The 27,129-nt window shown below is 42.0% G+C and overlaps 2 protein-coding genes across 2 annotated transcripts; both read right to left on the bottom strand.

Annotated features, from left to right (window-relative positions):
• Positions 1-546: 546 nt before the first annotated feature.
• On the bottom strand, positions 547-15,176 carry LOC121378721 (sorbitol dehydrogenase-like). Its single transcript, XM_041507010.1, has 9 exons — positions 15,132-15,176; positions 14,462-14,495; positions 12,917-13,081; positions 7,613-7,772; positions 6,394-6,509; positions 5,653-5,721; positions 4,729-4,901; positions 2,781-2,902; positions 547-814 (listed from the first exon to the last, which is right to left on the bottom strand). Exons 3-9 carry the CDS (start codon positions 13,065-13,067, stop codon positions 661-663), a joined length of 945 nt encoding a protein of 314 aa, XP_041362944.1. The 5' UTR covers positions 13,068-13,081; positions 14,462-14,495; positions 15,132-15,176; the 3' UTR covers positions 547-660.
• Positions 15,177-16,705: 1,529 nt separating this feature from the next.
• On the bottom strand, positions 16,706-26,439 carry LOC121378712 (sorbitol dehydrogenase-like). Its single transcript, XM_041506999.1, has 5 exons — positions 25,665-26,439; positions 21,535-21,600; positions 20,379-20,551; positions 18,197-18,318; positions 16,706-17,785 (listed from the first exon to the last, which is right to left on the bottom strand). The coding sequence occupies exons 1-5, from the start codon at positions 26,398-26,400 to the stop codon at positions 17,632-17,634; spliced, it is 1,251 nt and encodes a 416-aa protein (XP_041362933.1). The 5' UTR covers positions 26,401-26,439; the 3' UTR covers positions 16,706-17,631.
• Between the last annotated feature and the right edge of the window lie 690 nt (positions 26,440-27,129).

Below are 27,129 nucleotides of genomic sequence, written 5' to 3'. Positions count from 1 at the left end.
TGCGTGCAGGAAGTGGACAGATTCGGCGGGGGTAGTGTCATGGTGTGGGCAGCCATCTCACACACTGGCAGAACTGACCTGGTCCACGTGCAGGGCAACCTGAATGCACAGGGCTAGATTGACCAGATCCTCCGGCCACACATCGTTCCAGTTATGGCCAACGCCAACGCAGTGTTCCAACATGACAACGCCAGGCCTCACACAGCACGTCTCACAACGGCTTTCCTACAGAACAACAACATTAATGTCCTTCCTTGGCCATCGATATCACCGGATTTGAACCCAATTGAGCATCTATGGGACGAGTTGGACCGACGCCTCCGACAGCGACAACCACAGCCCCAGACCCTGCCCGAGCTGGCAGCAGCCTTGCAGGCCGAGTGGGCCACCATCCCCCGGGACGTCATCCGTACTCTGGTTGCTTCAATGGGCAGGCGGTGCCAGGCAGTTGTCAACACACGCGGAGGCCACACCCGGTATTGACTCCAGATGACCTTGACCTTGGTGGTGTGTCCTATCACTTACTCACAATGGACTAGAGTGAATTGTGAACAATCCTGCAACATTTGGTAATTATTGGACTCACCATTCAATAATTAAATAAATTCTCCAAATGTTACGACAATGTGGTTTTGCGTTTCTTCTTTTGAAGAGTATAGTTTATTTTCTTTCACAGTTAATCATAACTTTAACTCCTTTCCCGCTCTTGGCTGTTTCGAAGGCCTCCAGAGTCTGTTCCAGTTTGAAGCGGTGGGTGATAAGAGGCTTGACGTCCACTTTATCCGCGGCTATCATGGCCAGAGCAGTGGGGTAGCTGCAGAGGAAATAAAAAAAAGATGTGTTATGTAATATGGTTTATACAATGAAAGTTTGTTTTGCACAATCCACAGTTCCAGCCAGTGCACCGCGACTGGTACATCAAAGGCTGTTGTATGTGCTATCCTGTCTATGGGATGGTGCATATAAAAGATCCCTTGCTGCTAATCAAAAAAGAGTAGCCCATGAAGTGGTAACAGCGGGTTTCCTCCCTCAATATCTGTGTGGTCCTTAACCATATGTCCGATGCCATATAACCGTAAAATAAAATGTGTTGAGCAAGGGATCTTTTAAATGTACCATCTCACAGACAGGATAGTACATACCACAGCCTTTATTACAGCAGTTGTGGAGCACTGGCTGGAGTGAGAAATAGCCCAATGGGTCCACCGATGGGGATCAATCCTAGACTGACTGCACATCAAGCGAACGCTTTACCACTGGGCTACGTTCTGCCCCTTGGCTGTTGGATGTCAAACATTTGATTATTCTGACATGTAGTCTTCAGAGAAAAACTTGCAACGTTTTCCCATTAACAGCAAGAGATCTTTCATATGCACATATTGCAACCTTTGATATACCAGTAATGGAGAAATGGATGAACAGAACAAAAATCCCAAAAGTGTATGGGTATGGGATATTGTTGGTGTGCTTCCATCAGGAAAGTGTTCACACATGCCTGTCATGGCACAACCTCTGACTTCGCCATAGAGTTGTGTCCAAGACAGGGTTCCAGAACTTTTTGCTGTTGTTGTTGTTGTTGCTGTTGTTGCTGTTGTTGTTGTTTTATCCTTCAACCCAAGCACCTCTACCAAGTAGGTGTGGGACATAGCCCTGTGATAAAACGCTTGCTTGATGCGTGGTCGGTTTAAGATCGATCCCCGTTGGTGGCCCCATTGGGCTATTTCTCGTTCCTGCCAGTGTTCCACAACTGGTGTAATGAAGGCCATGGTATGTACTATCCTGTCTGTGGGATGGTGCATATAAAACATCCCTTGCTGTTAATCGAAAAGAGTAGCCCATGAAGTGGTGACAGCTGGTTTCCTTCCTCTATATCTATGTAGTGCTTAACCACATGTCTGATGCCATATATCCATAAATAAAATGTGTTGAGTGCATCGTTGAATAAAACATTTCCTTCCTCTACCAAGTACTCTACTGACTGCGCTAGATCCTGCCATTTGGGCAATGGATCGCTTATTAATGAAGATTTGCTGACTTATGTTCATACTAGTGATACATACAGTGGTCGTCTAAACCAACAGCCCTTTCATGTCAAATTTCTTGCCCCTTCTTCAGAAAAATGTAATACCATATGTGAATGCACGTTCCAACCTTTAAGATTGGCTAAATGATTAACTGGTAGCTAAGCTGACAGTAAATAAATCATTCACATTTAAATTTAAATGTTCATTGAAAAAAAGATGAAAAAAACAAGAGAAAAAGTTATTATATATTCATGGACAGATCAGGATAAATCCTAGAAAAGTTGTAAAGGAAGATAAAAGGAATTATATGCATGAAAAAGTTAACAAGGGAGATAATTCATCCAAATCAGTTGGACATGATTACAGTTCTTTACTGAATAAACACTGAAAATCTACAGGCTATAGCCCAGTGGTAAATTGCTCACCTGACATATAATTTGTCTAGGATCCATTTCTGTAGGTGGGCCCATTGGGCTATTTCTTGTTCCAGCCAGTGTTCCACAACAAGTGTAACATATAGCCTGTGGTATGTGATATTATGCCTGTGGGATGGTGCACATAAAAAATCCATTGTTTGGCAGCAGTGGGTTTCCTCTCTCATGATCTGTATGGTCATTAACCATATGTCTGATGCCATATAACCATAATTAAAATGTACTGAGTTCATTGTTAAATCAAACTTTTTTCTTGCTTCCTAAATGAGATCTATTGCTAAAGTTAAACTGGTATGCTAACAACAGAGAAGGACCAACTCACCAGTTTGCATATCGGAACACTCCCTTGATGTCCACTTCTCTCACTGCTGCATTGACTATCGGAAGCTGGATCTCTCCTGGACACATGCCAACTAGCAGTACACAACCACCAGAACAAGTTGCCTAGCAACAAAAGCAATTAAAATTTGAGAAAATACTGACGTTTTTCATGTTATATTTGATGAGTGTTACATACATGATATTATTAGGGCAGCGTAATATATTAGATAATACATATGGATTTAATATATGTAATATTACATGGATGGCATAATAATACAGGAATTACATATATTATATACCTGATACATAAGTGGTATATTTGACAAGCAGAGGAGTGAAGTTAGGATTCTCCTTATCATATATACAACAGTAAGTGGATGATTTATGAAAATTATCTCCAACTGATGTTCATTTTCATCACAGTTTATTATTAATAAAAAATGGACCAATGACAGTCTCAACTGCAAAATATTATGGGATTCCTTTTCAATATGTTGACAATACTATAGACATACATATACAGTAGCTGATCAGGCTAACTATTATTTCTAAACAAGTGTATCATAAACCCAAACTTTCACTGATACAACTCATGTTTTCAGATATTCTTACACTATAGAATGCCTCATTGATATTTTCCCAGCAAACACAAAGTAAGTGTTAATTAAATTACCCCAAGTGTCACAACAGCATCACATTTACATAATTTAGTTTTTTCATTTATAAACCAGGACCCATATTCACAAAATATCGTAAGCCTAGTTTTACACGTAAACATAAATCTACGACTGAAGAGCTATTCACGAAACAACGAAAACATAAGTTACGTGTACAGTTGGACGTAAATATAAGAGTGCCTCAGGTTGCAACTAACGCTGCACGTAAGTTGTGTACATATAATAAATCAAGCACGATCGCCGTTATTTACTATTATTTACGGAAACTAGCAGTATTTCCAATAAATGAAGCAATTTGCGATGGCGAACGCCCACGGATTGAACATATTTTTGTTCGTGATCGAATGGATGTTTTCGACTCGGCCAATTTCTCCTGAGTTATCTTTTCCTTTTTAAGAAATGTCCTCAAGTTCGTACCAAAACGCGGATCCCCACCAATAACAAAATGCCATGGTTCACTGTTCGCAATGTTATTGTTAGCAGACGACAAACAAAATTGAGTTTTGCGCATTTGTTATTTACCCGGTAGCCATCGTTTCTAATGTGTTTTTATTAATTACTCCAGTGAGAATGTTAAATCGTAGATTTACATCCAACTAAGTTACGTATACATTTACAACCATCTTTGGGAATAAGGTGCTTCTTGCACGTAAACGTAAATCTATGGCACACGTAAGTGCTAGTCGTAGACGTAAATTAACACTTTTTTGTGAATATGGGTCCTGATCTGTATTTGTAATAATTAACTAAGTCAGTTAGACCACAGAGGGTTTTTTTCCGGTATCCAAATTATATGATAGATCAATAATGTATATTAATGGTTTTCCTGGTTTACCTTTGTTGTTGTGTATTTTAATACACATATTTGAATTTATTATCCATATGGTTAAAAAACATCCTGGTACATATCAAAGTGATATGTCCCACTAGAACGTCAAGTGGGACGTAACACTTCGACGTCATCAATTGGCACACTACTTCCTTATAGTAACGTCAACCAAGTGATATAAATTAACATCAATTATGGGTAATAAATAGGATATTAAACTCGCTACCATTTCATATCATGATTATGTCCCTCGTGAAATAATTTTCATTGTCACTTGCTAAAGCTTGTGACAATTGAACATTATTTCACTCAGGACATAAACATGATATGAAATGGAAGCTTGTTTAATATCCTATAAATATGTATTGTTGTATAATATATAACTATTATTGTTTGAAAAATATTTTCATCTGTACATGTATATATGATTGTATACTTACAAAGATTGCAGTTTTGATACTAGATGGCGCTGCACTGCACTCTATTGTGATGTCAGCCGGCTGGCCAAACACTTCCTCCACTTGTAACGCTGTCTCTTTCGGATCTTTGGTCACCTTGATTGTAAAATCTGCTCCAAGTTTCTTAGCAAACTCTAATCTAGTTTGGTCAATATCTGAATGTAGAAAGAAAACAATTCTTGGGTTCAGCTATTAATGTATTTTTACAGGGGTGGAACCAGGACTTTGTAAAGGGGAGGTGACAAACTTCTAAAAAGTGCAGTTGTGTTTGTCAAAAGCAAATGAGATGAGCTCTCAAAAGGGGCGAGAACTGTAAGAGTGTTTGAGGAATGCTCCTGGGAAAATTTTAAAATAAAGTTGTGCGTTTTCAGGGCAATTTAATGCGGTATATCGTGGATGTTGAATGTTTTAAAAAGTCATTAAACAGGGCATGTCAAACAATGGGGGGGGGGGGGGGGGGGGGGGGTAGGTCACAGGACCTCATAGTGATCTATAAGAAACCTGGGGCCTAATTCACAGAGGTCTCTTAGGCTCTGCTAGACAACAAAGCATCCTCTTTGCAAGTCTTTTAGCATTGTACTGCGATATTGCAAAGTTGCGAGAGTTTAGTGAATTAGGCCCCTGACCTTGATGTGAAATCTTTTTAGGGGTGTGTGTAACTGCTTCCCTAACTTAAACTATGGGTAGACATTTAAGATATTTCCATATTGAGCATTGGTATTTAATTCTTTTGTAGTATTTTTTTTAAAATTCAGATGCTGAGGGGATTTAAAAGTACTCTCAGAGAGGTAATGGCGAGCCACAGTGATATGGGTGGTGGGTAATTAAACAAAATTCCCTCCTGGCCCCACCCCCATGTGATTATAAATGTGGAACAGTCCTAAATCGGGTTTCTTCTCGTTGTACCTGTTATACACACTTCAGATGCTCCCCTGGCCTTCACAGTGAGCAGATTAACCAGACCAATCGGACCTGAAACAAAAACAAAACAATATTTAAAGAGACTTGTCAAAATATGCTAAAGCAATCCATGTCGCTTACAGGGACCCACACATTTTCAAGAGCTAGACCTTTCATTTTTAACAGAGTTATGGCCCTTGATTAAGTGCCAATGAAATTCGAACTTGATCTGTGACTATACATAATAAAGGTATGTACAAAATGTTAGCTCCATATCATGAGGCATTTTCAAAAAGAAAAGACAAAAAACAAATGGACAGAAGGACCTGCTCCACAGATGAGGACTTTGTGTCAGAAAAGAAGATGATACTCTGGTTATTACACACCCACTCCACAGATGAGGACTTTGTCAGAAAAGAAGATGATATTTTTATTATTACACACCCGCTCCACAGATGAGGACTTTATGTCAGAGAAGAAGGTTATATTTTGATTATTACACACCCGCTCCACAGATGAGGACTTTGTGTCAGAAAAGAAGGTGATTCTCTGGTTATTACACACCCGCTCCACAGATGAGGACTTTGTGTCAGAAAAGAAGATGATATTTTGGTTATTATACACCTGCTCCACAGGTGAGGACTTTGTGTCAGAAAAGGAGGTGATGTTTTGGTTATTACACACCCGCTCCACAGGTGAGGACTTTGTGTCCGAAAAGAAGGAGATATTTGATTTATTACACATCTGCTCCACAAATGAGGACTTTGTGTCCAAGTCCAACATCGGCACGGTTACACGCGTGAACGGCGACAGACAGCGGCTCCAACAACGCTCCTTCTTCCGTGCTCACGTGGTCGGGAAGTCTGCAAGAATTGATTGGAAGAGTTAGTTGCAGGTTTTGTGTCATCATGAATGCAGTGAGTGAGGGAAGAAGTGTTTGAGTCAGTAACAGACTTAACGTCATCATGAATGCAGTGAGTGAGGGAAGAAGTGTTTGAGTCAGTAACAGACTTAACGTCATCATGAATGCAGTGAGTGAGGGAAGAAGTGTTTGAGTCAGTAACAGACTTAACATCATCATGAATGCAGTGAGTGAGGGAAGAAGTGTTTGAGTCAGTAACAGACTTAATGTCATCATGAATGCAGTGAGTGAGGGAAGAAGTGTTTGAGTCAGTAACAGACTTAACGTCATCATGAATGCAGTGAGTGAGGGAAGAAGTGTTTGAGTCAGTAACAGACTTAATGTCATCATGAATGCAGTGAGTGAGGGAAGAAGTGTTTGAGTCAGTAACAGACTTAACGTCATCATGAATGCAGTAAGTGAGGGAAGAAGTGTTTGAGTCAGTAATAGACTTAGCAAATGAACAAGTGGATATGTGAGCAACTACATAGGTTTGTGTTAGTGGGTGGGTAATGCAGTGTTCTCAATGGGTGAAAATTAAAGGGGGCCATGACACCCTGCCACTCCCACCACCTAAAAAAAACCTACCCAACATTTATAAAATTCACAACTTTGATAAATCATCTAATGACTTTTGCATATATGAAGACTATTCAGTTATAAATAGCATTTCTGAAAGCAGAGAAGAATGTTTTAACCAAGAGGCTCTAGTTTACAATATTCATTCACTCTGGACAGATCTCGCTCCAGCCAGTACACCATGACTGGTACATGAAATGACATGGTATGTGCTATCCTGTCTATGGGATGGTGCATATAAAAGATCCCTTGCTGCTAATTGAAACGTGGCGACAGCAGGTTTCCCCTCTCAATATCTATGTGGTCCTTAACCATATGTCTGATGCCATATAACCGTAAGTGCGTCATTAAATAAAACATTTCTTTCCTTCCTCTGGACAGATAATCCGTAATTGCTCATAGGTCATTAATTATTCTTTAATTATGATTATTACGTATCATACATGACTGACACCCTAAGCAAACACATTTTGAGAATGGCCTTACTTAAAACAGAAATCAGCTGCGTGTGTGTACAGTCTTGCCAGGTTGCCATGGATAGGGGGCGTGGCACAGAACTTCATGTCATGGCAGAGGTTGTACCGTCCAATCTTACAGAACTTACACATGCGACAGGGGACGCCGGGTTCAATAGCCACTCGATCACCTGATAAAGAAGAACAAAGCACAAGAGTTACAAACAAGACAGGGGACGCCGGGTTCAATAGCCACTCGATCGCCTGATAAAGAAGAACAAAACACAAGAGTTACAAACAAGACAGGGGATGCCGGGTTCAATAGCCACTCGATCACCTGATAAAGAAGAACAAAGCACAAGAATTACACACAAGACAGGGGACGCCGGGTTCAATAGCCACTCGATCACCTGATAAAGAAGAACAAAACACAAGAGTTACACACAAGACAGGGGACGCCGGGTTCAATAGCCACTCGATCACCTGATAAAGAAGAACAAAGCACAAGAGTTACAAACAAGACAGGGGACGCCCGGTTCAATAGCCACTCGATCGCCTGATAAAGAAGAACAAAACACAAGAGTTACAAACAAGACAGGGGACGCCCAGTTCAATAGCCACTCGATCACCTGATAAAGAAGAACAAAGCACAAGAGTTACACACAAGACAGGGGACGCCCGGTTCAATAGCCACTCGATCGCCTGATAAAGAAGAACAAAACACAAGAGTTACACACAAGACAGGGGACGCCGGGTTCAATAGCCACTCGATCGCCTGATAAAGAACAACAAAACACAAGAGTTACACACAAGACAGGGGATGCCGGGTTCAATAGCCACTCGATCCCCTGATAAAGAAGAACAAAGCACAAGAGTTACAAACAAGACAGGGGACGCCGGGTTCAATAGCCACTCGATCCCCTGATAAAGAAGAACAAAGCACAAGAGTTACAAACAAGACAGGGGACGCCGGGTTCAATAGCCACTCGATCGCCTGATAAAGAACAACAAAACACAAGAGTTACACACAAGACAGGGGACGCCGGGTTCAATAGCCACTCGATCACCTGATAAAGAAGAACAAAACACAAGAATTACACACAAGACAGGGGACGCCGGGTTCAACAGCCACTCACGACACCACTGAGGCTCCAACTATGAACCCTGTATCTACCAGCCTTATGTCCGATGGTTTAACCACGACACCACTGAGGCTGGTACAGGGCTACGAACCCTGTATCTACCAGCCTTATGTCCGATGGTTTAACCACGACACCACTGACGCCGGGTTCAATAGTATCTACCAGCCTTATGTCCGATGGTTTAACCACGACACCACTGAGGCTGGTACCAACTACGAACCCTGTATCTACCAGCCTTATGTCCGATGGTTTACCCACGACACCACTGAGGCTCGTACCGGGCTACGAACCCTGTATCTACCAGCCTTATGTCCGATGGTTTAACCACGACACCACTGAGGCTCGTACCGGGCTACGAACCCTGTATCTACCAGCCTTATGTCCGATGGTTTAACCACGACACCACTGAGGCTCGTACCAACTACGAACCCTGTATCTACCAGCCTTATGTCCGATGGTTTAACCACGACACCACTGAGGCTGGTACCGGGCTACGAACCCTGTATCTACCAGCCTTATGTCCGATGGTTTAACCACGACACCACTGAGGCTCGTACCGGGCTACGAACCCTGTATCTACCAGCCTTATGTCCGATGGTTTAACCACGACACCACTGAGGCTGGTACCGGGCTACGAACCCTGTATCTACCAGCCTTATGTCCGATGGTTTAACCACGACACCACTGAGGCTGGTACCGGGCTACGAACCCTGTATCTACCAGCCTTATGTCCGATGGTTTAACCACGACACCACTGAGGCTCGTACCGGGCTACGAACCCTGTATCTACCAGCCTTATGTCCGATGGTTTAACCACGACACCACTGAGGCTCGTACCGGGCTACGAACCCTGTATCTACCAGCCTTATGTCCGATGGTTTAACCACGACACCACTGAGGCTGGTACCGGGCTACGAACCCTGTATCTACCAGCCTTATGTCCGATGGTTTACCCACGACACCACTGAGGCTCGTACCGGGCTACGAACCCTGTATCTACCAGCCTTATGTCCGATGGTTTACCCAAGACACCACTGAGGCTCGTACCGGGCTACGAACCCTGTATCTACCAGCCTTATGTCCGATGGTTTACCCACGACACCACTGAGGCTCGTACCGGGCTACGAACCCTGTATCTACCAGCCTTATGTCCGATGGTTTAACCACGACACCACTGAGGCTGGTACCGGGCTACGAACCCTGTATCTACCAGCCTTATGTCCGATGGTTTAACCACGACACCACTGAGGCTGGTACCGGGCTACGAACCCTGTATCTACCAGCCTTATGTCCGATGGTTTAACCACGACACCACTGAGGCTGGTACCAGGCTACGAACCCTGTATCTACCAGCCTTATGTCCGATGGTTTAACCACGACACCACTGAGGCTGGTACCGGGCTACGAACCCTGTATCTACCAGCCTTATGTCCGATGGTTTAACCACGACACCACTGAGGCTGGTACCGGGCTACGAACCCTGTATCTACCAGCCTTATGTCCGACGGTTTAACCACGACACCACTGAGGCTCGTACCGGGCTACGAACCCTGTATCTACCAGCCTTATGTCCGACGGTTTAACCACGACACCACTGAGGCTGGTACCGGGCTAGAACCCTGTATCTACCAGCCTTATGTCCGATGGTTTAACCACGACACCACTGAGGCTCGTACCGGGCTACGAACCCTGTATCTACCAGCCTTATGTCCGATGGTTTAACCACGACACCACTGAGGCTTCACGAACCCTGTATCTACCAGCCTTATGTCCGATGGTTTAACCACGACACCACTGAGGCTCGTACCGGGCTACGAACCCTGTATCTACCAGCCTTATGTCCGATGGTTTAACCACAACACCACTGAGGCTGGTACCGGGCTATGAACCCTGTATCTACCAGCCTTATGTCCGATGGTTTAAAGACGGGGACGCTGAGGCTCAATACCTGGCTACGAACCCTGTATCTACCAGCCTTATGTTCAAGAGTTTAAACACAACAGGGGACTGAGGCTTCAATAGCGGACTACGATCCCTGATCTACCAGCCTTATGTCCGAAGGTTTAACCACGACAAGACAGAGGCTCGTACCGGGTTACAAACCCACTCTATCAGCCTGATAAAGATGAACAAACCACAACAGTTACACAGGCGACAGGGGACGCCGGGTTCAATAGCCACTCGATCGCCTGATAAAGAAGAACAAAGGCTCATAGAGTTACAACACATCTACCAGGGGAATGCCGGGTTCAATAGCCACTCGATTTACAGCCTGATAAAGAACTTTGCAAAACAACAATGAGTTTACGACACAATCTACAGGGGACGCATTTTGTTCAATAGCCACTCGATACGACCTGATAAAGATACAAAAAACAAGCGTTACACACAAGATAGGGGACGCCCGGTTCAATAGCCACTCGATCGCCAGAGCCCTGAACAATTCACAAGAGTTACACACAAGACAGGGGACGCCCGGTTCAATAGCCACTCGATCGCCTGATAAAGAAGAACAAAACACAAGAGTTACACACAAGACAGGGGACGCCGGGTTCAATAGCCACTCGATCGCCTGATAAAGAAGAACAAAACACAAGAGTTACAAACAAGACAGGGGACGCCGGGTTCAATAGCCACTCGATCACCTGATAAAGAAGAACAAAGCACAAGAGTTACAAACAAGACAGGGGACGCCCGGTTCAATAGCCACTCGATCGCCTGATAAAGAAGAACAAAACACAAGAGTTACACACAAGACAGGGGACGCCGGGTTCAATAGCCACTCGATCGCCTGATAAAGAACAACAAAACACAAGAGTTACACACAAGACAGTGGACGCCGGGTTCAATAGCCACTCGATCCCCTGATAAAGAAGAACAAAACACAAGAGTTACACACAAGACAGGGGACGCCGGGTTCAATAGCCACTCGATCGCCTGATAAAGAACAACAAAACACAAGAGTTACACACAAGACAGGGGACGCCGGGTTCAATAGCCACTCGATCACCTGATAAAGAAGAACAAAACACAAGAGTTACACACAAGACAGGGGACGCCGGGTTCAATAGCCACTCGATCACCTGATAAAGAAGAACAAAGCACAAGAGTTACAAACACGACAGGGGACGCCGGGTTCAATAGCCACTCGATCACCTGATAAAGAAGAACAAAACACAAGAGTTACACACAAGACAGGGGACGCCGGGTTCAATAGCCACTCGATCACCTGATAAAGAAGAACAAAACACAAGAGTTACAAACAAGACAGGGGACGCCGGGTTCAATAGCCACTCGATCGCCTGATAAAGAAGAACAAAACACAAGAGTTACAAACAAGACAGGGGACGCCGGGTTCAATAGCCACTCGATCACCTGATAAAGAAGAACAAAACACAAGAGTTACACACAAGACAGGGGACGCCGGGTTCAATAGCCACTCGATCACCTGATAAAGAAGAACAAAACACAAGAATTACACACAAGACAGGGGACGCCGGGTTCAATAGCCACTCGATCACCTGATAAAGAAGAACACAGCACAAGAGTTACAAACACGACAGGGGACGCCGGGTTCAATAGCCACTCAGTCCTCTGATAAAGAAGAACAAAACACTCAGAGTTACACACGCGACAGGGGACGCCGGGTTCAATAGCCACTCGATCACCTGATAAAGAAGAACACAGCACAAGAGTTACAAACACGACAGGGGACGCCGGGTTCAATAGCCACTCGTTACCTCATAAAGAAGAACATAACCCACTAGCCATGGGATCAGTGATTTAAAAAAATTACTAGCCACTATTAAAAATTCACTAGGCCTACTGTACTTTAAGTTAAAACAAGTTTACTAATTAATATTAATAATCGGATATGTCACCTAAAGAGGGAGATAGAGCTTAAAAACACTAACATTGGGTGGTGGTGGTGGTAGGGACAGGATATTCATATTTACAAAATAGACTTAACTGCAGCATTTAACAAATTTGTTTTCACTAGCCATTGGGCATGGCAATAAGTTATTTACTAGCCCAACACTGAAATTCACTAGCCATGGGAGTGGGGCTACCCTAATCTAGAAGCCCTGCATAACCCATAAATGGTTTTCCCAATTGTCAACTCTTAGAGACCTGTGTCTTTAAAGTAAACTCCTGTCTCAGGAATTCTGTATAGATCACTACAAAACATTCACCAATTTTAAGACTGGATACACCCTCGCCAAGTTTGGTTACAACACCGCTGGCTTCATGGCCGATCACCATCGGTGCCTTCACGATGAAATCTCCAATAGCACCATTCACCCAGTAGTGTATGTCCGAGCCACAAATCCCCACATCTCGCATGCTCAGCTGTACTTCTGAAAATATCATGATTCGTAAACATGAGTTACAGTAGTGTATGTACGAGCCACAAATTCCCACATCTCGCATGCTCAGCTGTACTTCTGAAAATATCACAATTCGTAAACATGAGTTACAGTAGTGTATGTACGAGCCACAAATCCCCACATCTCGCATGCTCAGCTGTACTTCAGAAAATATCACGATTCGTAAAATTAATAATAAAATAATGATTTACAGTAGTGTATGTCTGAACCACAAATCACATGTCACATATTGATCAATACTTGTGAAAAAAACCCCACATTCAGTGTTTGACAAATGTTTGAGAAAGTCACTAGCCATCAAAGAAGTTTTTTGGCTAGTGCCCCTGTGTTTTATAGTAATACAGTTGATAAGTTTCACTAGCCCAGTCCAAAAGTACATTAGTAGGGACGAAGGACTAGTGGATTTTTCACATCCTACCACATCTGGTAAAATTACAGTGAAACCTGTATTAAGCAACCACCTGTGTTAAGAGGACACATTTTTATTCTTCCAAATCATCTGATACAAGGACTTTGGGCAATAACTTTGTCAAGTCAATGAACAAAAAATATGTAAGATATAAAAATGTAATATGTTTTGTTTAAAAAACGGACGTCTAAAAATTTATAAATTGTTTGTAAGATGTGTAATAAAAATATTATTATACATTGTTGTTTATACATGTATATGTAATTTCATTGTACTAGTCCATATTTAATTGTAGTGAAAATCAATACTGGACTCAAGGTCTGTGGTCCCTCATGATGCCTCATCCAATTCGGATTTTCACCACCATGTGACTGTGTACAATAACATCCATACTGTTAACAACATTGTATAATAACCTTATATTACACACATTTCATTTCAACTTATTTTCGTGCTTATATCCAATTAAGGTTCAAGCACACTGTCCTGGGCACACACCTCAGCTATCTGGGCTGTCTGTTCACGATAGTGGGTTAGTTGTTAGTTGGTTAATGGTTAGTGAGAGAGAACCTACAACCTCTGGCGGTTTCCATACATTCAACACGACATGCAGGAGTGTCCCTGGGATACAAGGTGTTAATATGTGGTGCAGGTACAGTTATATGTGAAGCTAGATTCATTCATTTCAACTTATGTCCGTGCTTATATCCCAATTAAGGTTCAAGCAAGCTGTCCTGTGCTCATACCTCAGCTATCTGGGCTGTTGGTCCAGGACAGTGGGCGAGTTGTTTGTTGGTTAGTGGTTAGTGAGAGACAAAAGGGTGTAGTGGCCTTACACCCACCCATTGAGCCCTTAAGAACTCGCTTTGGGCTGGAGCCAGTAGTATGAAGAGGATTTGGTAAGCTAGTGAAAAATATTTTATATATTTAAATAATCTCACCTCCTGGTCCTGGTTCTCGAGCAGGCAAATCTTCCTGAAACAAAAAAAAACCCAACATGAATTCAAATTGCTAATATAAGATTGTTACTGGCACTTCTATTGTAATACATGTACTGGCATCTGCATTTAAACAAACCCAACCCAACGAACAAACAAAACCAATGAAGCAACCAACCAACCATCCATTAAATCATCCATCCATCCATCCAATCGTCCATCCATCTAATCATCGATCCAACCATCCACCCATCTATCCATCCATCCACCCATCCATCCATATGTCCATCCAATCATCCATCTATCCATCCAATCATCCATCCATCCATCCAATCATCCATCCATCTATTAATGCAATCACCCATTAATCCATCTAATCATCCTATCATCGATCCAATCATTGATCCTATCATTCAATGAATTTCACATTCAATAACCAGAAGGCATCCCCCACCCACCACCCGACCAAAACGGGAGCCTGAACCCCCATGCTCAACGAGTGCAAATAATTCATTGTTATTAGACGAACAACAAAATGCACGAAAAGGCTGAGTCTTCAAAATTCTATAATGACTCAGTTAGCTTGAACTATGAATGACCCCATTTACAAAAACGGTAAACAAGAATGAATAATGCAGCATCAACAAAGTGTCAGGCAGTTTGCAACACATACCAAACGAAGGTCGCCTTTCTTGTACAGAATTGCTGTCAAATTAGTGTTACTATTAACAATAAACCAAATTTAGTTTAAAATACACATATTCCGTATTCTTTTGTCAATAAAATGCTCCATCTTCCGTAATGATGTAATTTTCTGCGTGAAATAGATGCCAAACACATGTAAACGTATGACCGGTTTAACTGCTAGTCGCAGACGTAAATTTACGATGTTTTGTGAAATTGGCTAGATGGATGCAATATGATGGAAGACGATGGTACCGGTTAAATAGTTCGCGAGCGCTCAGCCTCCTAAACACGTCACTTATCTCACACTATTAGACACCAGTGTCATAACAATCACTCAATATCTAACTAGTGTAATATTGGCGTGACGCGAGCATGACGAAGATCACTTGCTGACCCAGTTCGCAGAAAACTAACGTGTAGTAGGTCCCGACATCTGCTTCTGTTCGTGACTCGTATGACGGCCATTCTGCAGAACGCCACGGTTGTTCGCGTTTAGTCTCTACATGTCCGAGCCTGTCCTAGCAGCACTGGAAGATTGACCGCCCCACTCTAAGAAGAAATAGGAAGCGGGGTCGGCCCCTACTACTCTTTTTCTAGACTTTACCTTGCTTTATAGTGATACCATCTCGTATCCTCCGGAGTCGGGCCTGTCCGCACCACTATACCAAACCATGACGACTGAACTATACCATAGTCTGATACTCTCTCTCGTTCAGACGGATCCGGCTTCTCAAGATCTGTATTTCAGCACAGCACTACACCTTCAACGTCTATCGACTGTCAGTCTAGGGGTTTTCTTGACGGGATGCAACCCATCTCGTCCCTTTAAGCTGTGCACCCAAACGGCCTAATGAGGCCACTCGCGTGGACATATCGATCGGACTTTAAACTTTTAGATCTGCGTTCAAAATTTGATGTCGAAATGACTTCTTTTAAAAAAATATTATTAAATAGCCCGATCCTCTCTTCTTTCTCTTATTTAATTTTGGACTGTCCGTCTAAAATGCTCCAAATTATATAAATATTCGGCCGAGCAGTCAATTCTTTTTTTATTTATTTACCAATTGCCATTTTCAAAATTCTGCCCATTTTCACCCCCCCCCCCCCCCCCCCCACCCATCTCGAGTCGGGCCACCGATCTTATCGGAGGTCGGACTCGGGATGGGCGTGTTCGAAACCCTAGTGGTATATGGGCACGTTAAACTAGTTATCATCATCATCAAATCACTGGCATGATTTTGCAAGAAAGGTTTTGATTGGTCGAATGAAAGGTCGAATGAATGGACATCAGCTCCAACGGGCTGTTGTTAGATCCACAGATAATAGTAAATAACCAGTGGAGATAATTCTATATATGGATACGTTAAACACTAGTTATCATCATCATCATCTGCTTCTGCGTTGGGGATTGTTTGCAGTTGGTTTGTAATAAATAAAATACTAAAATAGCTTGCCTGCCAGACACATTTTTATGAAACTCGTGAACAGTGTTGGTATTTGACCATTTTAAAATCCATCACCACCACCAACAAACCTCATAACAACAAAGTAACCACATACTACCATTTAATTATTTTATTATATTATAATGTCATTTACATAGATCAACATCATTGCACTAATATGATTAATAACAACTCATTTCATATGAATATAAGAATTTGAAATACATGTAATCCATTTTTTCCCAAATTACAAAATTCAAAAAGTTTCAGTAACAAAAGTATAGACAATATCAATGTAGGACATCTTTAATACATGGAACACACATATTGGGCAAATTTCTCAGGCATTTGAAGCAGTCAAATGTTATATGAAACAGCATTCATTTAATAAGTGATGGATTTGAGCTGTATTCAGGGGCATGAGAGAGAGACAGACAGAGAGACAGAGAGAGAGACAGACAGAGAGAGAGAGACGGACAGAGTGAGACAGAGAAAGAGAGAGAGAGACGGAGAGAACCTGCTGCCGTCACGGGTTTAGGTTGGATACAATATAATGATTAATGAAGAATGCATTCCACCAAATCTAATTTCAAAGACAATCAATATTTTATATCATGAATTATAATGACCACACCACTTTATCCTTAATATTAATCAAACAAAGAGTGACTTCATATTGCTCACGTCAGACAAAATTAAAATGTCCTTGACAAGTTCCACACAAAAATTGTCTTCCTAATTTTAGGGGTACCCTTCACGTTTAAAGCACTAACTAAAATCTAATTACATGAATTTACTGGTATAAAAACACTAATACTTTATAATATATGTCCTCCCATATATCTCACCACTGGCAGGCATGTCAGTATTCATAGCTCTTTTAGAGCTGTTATCATTCTCACCTACTGAGATGATATCTGAATTCACCACATGGCAAATTAACGGAACATATTTACCAAATTTAGTTTCATTATTGTTTATTTGATAAACAAAAGCTTATGCATAGTCTTTTTAATCTTTTAATACATGGATTGAAATAGTTTATTTTCTTTCACAGTTAATCATAACTTTAACTCCTTTCCCACTCTCGGCCATTTTGAAGGCCTCCAGAGTCTGTTCCAGTTTGAAGCGGTGGGTGATAAGAGGCTTGACATCCACTTTACCTGAGGCAATCATGGCCAGAGCAGTGGGGTAGCTGCAGAGGAAAAAAAAGAGATAAAGAGACATTAAATAATAATATTATGGTTTCTACAATGAAAGTTTGTTTTGTTTAATGGCACCAGTAGAGCATATTGGTTAATCAGTGGTTACTGAATGTCAAACATTAGATTATTTTGACATGTAGTCTACAGAGAAAACTTCCAATATTGGAAAGTGCATATAAAAGATGTTTTATTGGCAGCAAAGATTCTTTCATATGCAGTTTCCCAGACAGAAAAGCACATACCGCAATGTTTGATTAACCAATAATGGTGCAATGGATGAACAGAAAAACAATCCAATTGGTTCTGCTGGGTTCGTTTTTTTCCCCTTTATCTCAAGCACCTCTAATAAATGTTCTACTGACTGAGCAAGATCCTGCCTCAACATAGAAGGACCAACTCACCAATTTGCATATCGGAACAATCCCTTGATGTCCACTTCTCTTACAGCTGCGTTCACTATCGGAAGCTGGATTTCTGCTGGTCCCATTCCAACTAGCAAAACACACCCACCAGAACAGGTGGCCTAGCAACAAAAGCAATTAAAATTTGAGAAAGTACCAACATGTTTTTCAGGTTATATGTGATGAGAGTAATATATATATATATATATATATATATATATATACTCTTCAAAAAAAGAAACGCAAAAGGGTACAAATGGGTTATAACTCCGATTTTATGTTTCCTACCAGTTCATGCTTTGTGAATATAAGGTCATTGCATGTCCCAAACACATTCCCACGGTTACATTCGATAAAACGCAGCTACTGTACAATAAAGTTCCAAAATGTGAATATTCGCAAAAACGCAGCCACGTGCAAACCATGTCACCACTGCACGTGCGTTGTCTGCACGTGCAACATGAACACTGACAGTATAAAAGTGCAGGGTGTTCGCTTGCCTGGCCTCTGTATCTGGCAGACAGTTGACAATCCAGGACATGCCACGTCTCAGTGAACCGCAGAGAAACAATGCCATCGGCCGACTAGACGCAGGCGAATCCAGAACGGCCGTTGCCAGGGCATTCCATGTGTTCCCAAGCACCATCTCCAGACTGTGGGACCGTTACCAGCAACATGGATCAACACGTGACCTCCCTAGATCCGGTCGACCACGGGTCACTACCCCCGGGCAGGACCGCTACATCCGGGTACGCCACCTTCGGGAACGATTGACTACTGCCACCTCCACAGCCGCAGCAATACCAGGTTTGCGCAGGATATCCGACCAGACCGTACGGAACCGCCTACGTGAGGTAGGAATTCGTGCCAGACGTCCAGTTCGAGGTGTCATCTTAACACCACAACACCGTCGACTCCGACTGCAGTGGTGCCAGATTCATCGACAATGGCCTCAACTGCGATGGAGACAGGTGTGGTTCAGTGACGAGTCCCGATTTCTGCTCCGACGTCATGATGGAAGATGTCGCGTGTATAGGCGTCGTGGTGAACGTTATGCGGCAAACTGCGTGCAGGAAGTGGACAGATTCGGCGGGGGTAGTGTCATGGTGTGGGCACTCGTCTCACACACTGGCAGAACTGACCTGGTCCACGTGCAGGGCAACCTGAATGCACAGGGCTACATTGACCAGATCCTCCGGCCACACATCGTTCCAGTTATGGCCAACGCCAACGCAGTGTTCCAACATGACAACGCCAGGCCTCACACAGCACGTCTCACAACGGCTTTCCTACAGCACAACAACATTAATGTCCTTCCTTGGCCATCGATATCACCGGATTTGAACCCAATTGAGCATCTATGGGACGAGTTGGACCAACGCCTCCGACAGCAACAACCACAGCCCCAGACCCTGCCCGAGCTGGCAGCAGCCTTGCAGGCCGAGTGGGCCACCATCCCCCGGGACGTCATCCGTACTCTGGTTGCTTCAATGGGCAGGCGGTGCCAGGCAGTTGTCAACACACGCGGAGGCCACACCCGGTATTGACTCCAGATGACCTTGACCTTGGTGGTGTGTCCTATCACTTACTCACAATGGACTAGAGTGAATTGTGAACAATCCTGCAACATTTGGCAATTATCGGACTCACCATTCAATAATTAAATCAATTCTCCAAATGTTACGACAATGTGGTTTTGCGTTTCTTCTTTTGAAGAGTATATATATATATATATATATATATATTATCAAGGTGGTGTAATATATTTGATAGCACATATGGGTTTAATATATGTAATATTACATAGATGGCATAATAATACAGGATGCTAGGATGTCAATAAACATTAATTAATTAATTAATTAATAATACAGGAATTACATGTATTATATACCTGACACATAAATTTGAGAAAAAGGCTCAGGTTTACAACATTCATGAACTGGGAACAGATAATCTGTAATTTCTCATAGTCGTTATTGATGAAAATGTAGGTGACCAGGATAATAATTATTTTATTTTTTCCTTTTTTGAGGTGAATGTGTGTTGGGGGGGGGGGAGGGGGGGGGGGTGTTAATGTCCACTACAGAATTGCTCTTTGGATTCTACTGTAATATCCCCAAGTAAATACAAAATAATGTTAATTAAATTTCTCCATTGTTCACAACGGCACCATACTTACAAAAATAGCAGTTTTGACACTAGATGGCGCCCCACTGCACTCTATTGTGATGTCAGCCGGCTGACCAAACACTTCCTCCACTTGTAAAGCCGTCTCTTTCGGGTCTTTGGTCACCTTGAGAGTAAAATCTGCTCCAAGTTTCTTAGCAAAATCTAGTCTAGTTTGGTCAATATCTGAATGTGCAAAGAAAACGATTCTTGGATTCATATATTAATACTTAAATTTCCGTTACATTCATTACCACATAACGTCATCCCAATGGTTCAAACATATCAACGGGAGTTTGTTCATTTCTTCATGAATGTAAAAATTATGTCATCAGGAAATGTTTTATCTGATTATGTCATTTTATCTTATGCAAGTTGTCTTATTGAGCATTATTGTTTATGGACCAAAAATAATTCAAAATAAAGTATAAAGTTTTAGTGTTATTATTAGCAAGCATGATTCAAATTTAATTATAAGTATTGTCTGTTATTTCTTTTATGTTCATCTGGGTATAAAAAAAACAAATCTGCAAACTTATGTGAGAACGGATTCGCCGATTCACAGTTTGTGGATGATTTTTATTTTGTCATACTTCGATGAACGTGAAAGAAATAACAGACAATCCGTAAAAGTGCAATTTGAGTTTGTCAAAGGCAAATAAGCCAAGTTTCCAAAGGGGGTTAGTGCAATGCACTATGTAACATTTTCAAAAAAATATGCTCCGATGTGTTTGAGGGGAAATTTAGTGCTGTATATTGTGGATGGTGAATTAAAACAAAACAACCAAAAAACATATTAAAAAGGGCAAATGCAGGGGGGGGTTGTTTTGGGACCCCTGTGACCTCCCCCCCCCCCCCCCCCCCCCCCCCCCCCCCCGGAGTCCTCCATTAATTTAGATTATCCAGACCATGACATGAAAAATTTGAGGGCAGTGATTAATTGCTTCCGTAACTTAAATTATGGGGAGCCATTCAAGATATTTCCATATATAGCATTAAAAAATTTAGTCCTTTTGTAGTACCTTTTTCATTTAGGGGTACTAAAAATTACTCTCTCTGAATTAGTGATGGGACGTTTGAATGATATGGGTGGTGAGTATATGAAAAAAACTTCTGCTCCCCCAGATCAACTGTGGAACAGTCCTAAATCAGGTTTCTTCTTGTTGTACCTGTAACACAGACTTCAGCTGCTCCTCTGGCCTTTGCAGTGAGCAGATTAACCAGACCAATTGGACCTGAAACAAAACAATATTTAAACAGACTTGTCAAAATACAAATTTTCTGAGTTCTGCTAAAGCAATACCTGATACATGTCCCCTACAGCAGGGACTCACACATGTTCTGAGTCCTGCTGAAGCAATACCCAATACATGTCCCCTACAACAGGGACTCGCACATGTTCTGAGTCCTGCTGAAGCAATACCCGATACATGTCCCCTACAGCAGGGACTCACACATGTTCTGAGTCCTGCTAAAGCAATACCCTATACATGTCCCCTACAACAGGGACTCACACAGTTCTGAGTCCTGCTAAAGCAATACCCGATACATGTCCCCTACAGCAGGGACTCACACATGTTCTGAGTCCTGCTAAAGCAATACCCGATACATGTCCCCTACAGCAGGGACTCACACATGTTCTGAGTCCTGCTGAAGCAATACCCGATACATGTCCCCTACAGCAGGGACTAGCTCACACATGTTCTGAGTCCTGCTGAAGCAATACCCAATACATGTCCCCTACAACAGGGACTCGTACATGTTCTGAATCCTGCTGAAGCAATACCCTATACATGTCCCCTACAGCAGGGACTAGCTCACACATGTTCTGAGTCCTGCTAAAGCAATACCCGATACATGTCCCCTACAGCAGGGACTCACACATGTTCTGAGTCCTGCTAAAGCAATACCCGATACATGTCCCCTACAACAGGGACTCGCACATGTTCTGAGTCCTGCTGAAGCAATACCCGATACATGTCCCCTACAGCAGGGACTCACACATGTTCTGAGTCCTGCTAAAGCAATACCCTATACATGTCCCCTACAACAGGGACTCACACAGTTCTGAGTCCTGCTAAAGCAATACCCGATACATGTCCCCTACAGCAGGGACTCACACATGTTCTGAGTCCTGCTAAAGCAATACCCGATACATGTCCCCTACAGCAGGGACTCACACATGTTCTGAGTCCTGCTGAAGCAATACCCGATACATGTCCCCTACAGCAGGGACTAGCTCACACATGTTCTGAGTCCTGCTGAAGCAATACCCAATACATGTCCCCTACAACAGGGACTCGTACATGTTCTGAATCCTGCTGAAGCAATACCCTATACATGTCCCCTACAGCAGGGACTAGCTCACACATGTTCTGAGTCCTGCTAAAGCAATACCCGATACATGTCCCCTACAGCAGGGACTCAAAAATGTTCAAGGGCCATACCTCTGTTAAAAAAAACTAAAGGATAAATTTCATTTTCAACAGAGATATGGCCTTTGATTGAATGCCCTTGAAATTCAAACTTGATCTGTAACTATTCATTTTCAACAGACATATGGCCTTTGATTGAATGCCCTTGAAATTCAAACTTGATCTGTAACTATTCATTTTCAACAGAGATATGGCCTTTGATTGAATGCCCTTGAAATTCAAACTTGATCTTTAACTATTCATTTTCAACAGAGATATGGCCTTTGATTGAATGCTCGTGAAATTCAAACTTGATCTGTAACTATTCAAAATAAAATTCTTTATTTTCACATGGTAAACACATTCAGTACAAGGTTATGTATCTCCCATGAGGCCCTCTCAAATATTTTCATGATATTATGCACACACACACACACATACATACATACATACATACATACAAGCAACATCAACATACATGTAATATGTATAGCAATGCAAGAGAAAGACAGTAGAAGGAACAATAGCACGTATTATGAATATTTAAATAATATTTAAATAAATTTGTTAAGAAACTTATACCAGTCAAACATTTATGCGTGTTTGGCAAAGAGAATACTACATGAGCGGCCGTTAGATACATCTTATTATTACCCCAGCGGTCACTCATAACAGGGAAAATATTTTCCATATTTTCTCAGTGAGAAATATTCTGCATTGGTCTAACGAACAATACTATTGGACAATTTGATGCTCACAAACCAATGACCTTGTCGGTACTAAATATGACGTCATCACGATTTGGCAAATGTAGTTTAAAGAGTTTGCGTTTACGGCTCTCTATTTTTGGTGTTAAATTTATAACAAAATGTCATTTTAATGCAATTCCTTATAGATTTTGTAGCAGAATAAAGAACACTTTTGTTTTTAAAAAATTATTTATGAACGTGATTAAATTACAAAGTTATAGCAATTCTCAGAAAAGTGCGCAAAGTGGTTTACATCGTTTCTATACAGGTTAGCCTTTCGTGCATGTGCGTCGAAAATAAAGGCTTCTAGAGAAAAAGTAGCTGAGGTAATAAATAGAATAACAAACTCGGTACCAGTTATTATAAAATTTATGTCCCTCGTGAAATAATTTTCATTTGTCACTCGCTAAAGCTCGTGACAACTGAAAATTATTTCACGAGGGACATAAATTTGATAATAACTGGTAACTCATTTATTATCCTCTATTAACGAGTCATGAGGAATTTTCCAAACAAAAAAAAGGGTCTAGAAAACTACATGTAGGACAAACATTAATTAATTAATTCTTATCAGCTACTGTTTATCACACGTGTAGTCTTCAGAGGAAACATGCAACATGTTTCCATTAGCAATAGCAAGGGATCTATGCATTTTCTCCACAGACAGGACAGCACATACAATGGCCATTTATATATCACTTGTGAGGCACTGCTTGGTACGTGAAAATGCAATCAGAGAACGAGTCCACCAAACGGTTCCATCCTTCGACCCAAGCAACCTCACGCAAGAGCCCTACCGACCGATCTAGATCCCACCCCTGGCTATCGTAACTTCCTAGGGCCGTACCTAACTTTAAGTGTTTTCTTGTTCCAACCAGTGCACTACAACTGGTCAATGAAAAATACATAGGCTATTGGGTGTCAAACTATGGTAATACACACACAACTGGTCAAAGGCCATGATATGTGCTTTCCTATCTGTGGGAATGTGCATATAAAGGATCCCTTGCTTCATTAGGAGAAATGCAGCAGGTTTCCCCCGAACAGCTTATGATTAATTAATCAATATGCTCTAGCGGTGTAATATTCAAAACATACTTTAACTTTCACCTAAGTAACAAGGGATGTCAACCCACTGACGCTTATGTTTAAGATTTGATAAAATTGTTTAGTGTTAGGATGGCAACTTTAGTGTAAACAAAGTTACACTGTATTTATATTTATTGTGCACTGAATAACAAAGCTATCACTAGAAAAATATCTATCACAACAGAAGTGGTTGCATGTATGAAACCTCTTTAAAGCGGACCCTCTGTAAATCAGAATTCCCTCAGTCCCTTTTTAAATATCAGTACAGAACAGGACCCATATTCACAAAAGGGTGTAAATTTACGTCTACGACTAGCACTTACGTCTGCCGTAGATTTACGTTTACGTGCAAGAAGCACTTTATTCTCAAAGATGGTCATAAATGTAAACATAACTTAGTTGGACATAAATCTACGATTTAACACTCTCACTGGAGTAATTAAAAAAAATAGAAACGATGCCTACCGTGTAAATAACAATGCACAAAACGCAATTTTGTTTATCGTCTGCTAACAATAACATCGCGAGCGGTGAACCATGGCATTTTGGTATTGTGAGTACGAACTTGAGGACATTTCTTAAAAAGGAAAAGATAACTCAGGAGAAATTGGCCGAGTTGAAAACATCCGTTCGATCACCAACAAAATTATGTTCAATACGTGGGTGTTCGCCATTGCAAACTGCTTCAATTATTGGAAATGCTGCTAGTTTCCATAAATAATAGTAAATAACGTCGATCATGCTTGATTTATTATATCTACACAACTTACATGCAGCGTTAGTTGTAACTGGAGGCACTATAATTTACGTCCAACTTTACACGTAACTTACGTTTTCATTGTTTCGTGAATAGCTCTTCAGTCGTAGATTTACATTTACATGTAAAACTAGGCTTACGATGCTTTGTGAATATGGGTCCTGAACCTCTCTAAACCATATACCCCTTAAAACCAGACTTTTTGCTTGGTCTCATATCCAGTGTAGAGGGGTTTCACTTTATTTGTGTGGTCAGTCAGAAAAGAAGGTGATACTTTGGTTATTACACACCCGCTCCACAGATGAGGACTTTATGTCCGAGTCCGACATCGGCGCGGTTACATGCGTGAACAGCGACAGACAGCGGCTCCAACAATGCTCCTTCTTCCGTGCTCACGTGGTCAGGAAGTCTGCAAGAATTGAATGGAAGAGTTAGTCGCAGTTTTAACGTCATCATGAATGCAGTGAGTGAGGGAAGAAGTGTTTGAGTCAGTAACAGACTTAACGTCATCATGAATGCAGTGAGTGAGGAAAGAAGTGTTTGAGTCAGTAACAGACTTAACGTCATCATGAATGCATTGAGTGAGGGAAGAAGTGTTTGAGTCAGTAACAGACTGAACGTCATCATGAATGCAGTGAGTGAGGGAAGAAGTGTTTGAGTCAGTAACAGACTTAACGTCATCATGAATGCAGTGAGTGAGGGAAGAAGTGTTTGAGTCAGTAACAGACTTAACGTCATCATGAATGCAGTGAGTGAGGAAAGAAGTGTTTGAGTCAGTAACAGACTTAACGTCATCATGAATGCATTGAGTGAGGGAAGAAGTGTTTGAGTCAGTAACAGACTGAACGTCATCATGAATGCAGTGAGTGAGGGAAGAAGTGTTTGAGTCAGTAACAGACTTAACGTCATCATGAATGCAGTGAGTGAGGGAAGAAGTGTTTGAGTCAGTAACAGACTTAACGTCATCATGAATGCAGTGAGTGAGGGAAGAAGTGTTTGAGTCAGTAACAGACTTAGCGTCATCATGAATGCAGTAAGTGGGAAGTGGATTGAGTGAGTGGGTAAGGGATTGAGTGAGTGAGAAGGGGATTGAGAGTGAGTAATGGATTGAGCCAGTGGGTAGTGGATTGAGCGAGTGGGAAGGGGATTGAGTGAGTGGGAAGGGGATTGAGCGAGTGGGTAGGATTGAGCGAGTGGGTAGGGGATTGAGCAAGTGGGAAGGGGATTGAGCAAGTGGGTAGTGGATTGAGCAAGTGGGAAGGGGATTGAGCGAGTGGGAAGGGGACTGAGCGAGTGGGTAGTGGATTGAGCGAGTGGGTAGTGGATTGAGTGAGTGGGTAGGGGACTGAGCGAGTGGGTAGTGGATGGAGCAAGTGGGTAAGGGACTGAATGAGTGGGTGGCGGAATTGAGCGAGTGGATGGGGGACTGAACGAGTGGGAAGGGGATTGAGTCAGTGGGTAAGGGATTGAGTCAGTGGGAAGGGGATTGAGTTAGTGGGTACGAGATTGAGTGAGTTGGTGGGGGATTGAGCGAGTGGGTAGTGGACTGAGCGAGTGGGTAGGTGACTGAGCGAGTGGGAAGGGGATTGAGTGAGTGGGTAGGGGATTGAGTGTACATGTGGGTGGTGTATAGGTTTCATAGGTGGATGAGTGAATGAAGGAATAAGAGTGTACATATGAATACTAATAGGTGGGTGTATTGGTCAGAGAACAACTATAGTTTTTGTAATTTTCATTTATCCTTGTTCTCAAATA

The sequence above is a fragment of the Gigantopelta aegis genome, chromosome 2 (assembly GCF_016097555.1).
Source record: "Gigantopelta aegis isolate Gae_Host chromosome 2, Gae_host_genome, whole genome shotgun sequence".
Classification (NCBI taxonomy): domain Eukaryota; kingdom Metazoa; phylum Mollusca; class Gastropoda; order Neomphalida; family Peltospiridae; genus Gigantopelta; species Gigantopelta aegis.
This window is presented reverse-complemented; position numbering and strand designations above follow the sequence as displayed.

Bases quoted from the DNA above. Each gene is read 5' to 3' on its own strand.
- LOC121378712 (XM_041506999.1), bottom strand. From the start codon at position 26,400: ATGATGACGCTAAGTCTGTTACTGACTCAAACACTTCTTCCCTCACTC. The intron at 21,601-25,664 runs GTGTGTAATAAC...GTTTTGTTTCAG, and splicing joins AGTCCTCATCTGTGGAGCGG to GTCCAATTGGTCTGGTTAAT. The intron at 18,319-20,378 runs GTAAGTATGGTG...TTTTGTTGCTAG, and splicing joins GTGTCAAAACTGCTATTTTT to GCCACCTGTTCTGGTGGGTG.
- LOC121378721 (XM_041507010.1), bottom strand. From the start codon at position 13,067: ATGCGAGATGTGGGGATTTGTGGCTCGGACATACACTACTGGGTGAAT. The intron at 7,773-12,916 runs GTGAATGTTTTG...CTTCTTTATCAG, and splicing joins TGTATCCAGTCTTAAAATTG to GTGATCGAGTGGCTATTGAA. The intron at 5,722-6,393 runs CAGATGTGTAAT...TTGTTTTTGTTT, and splicing joins CAAAGTCCTCATTTGTGGAG to CAGGTCCGATTGGTCTGGTT.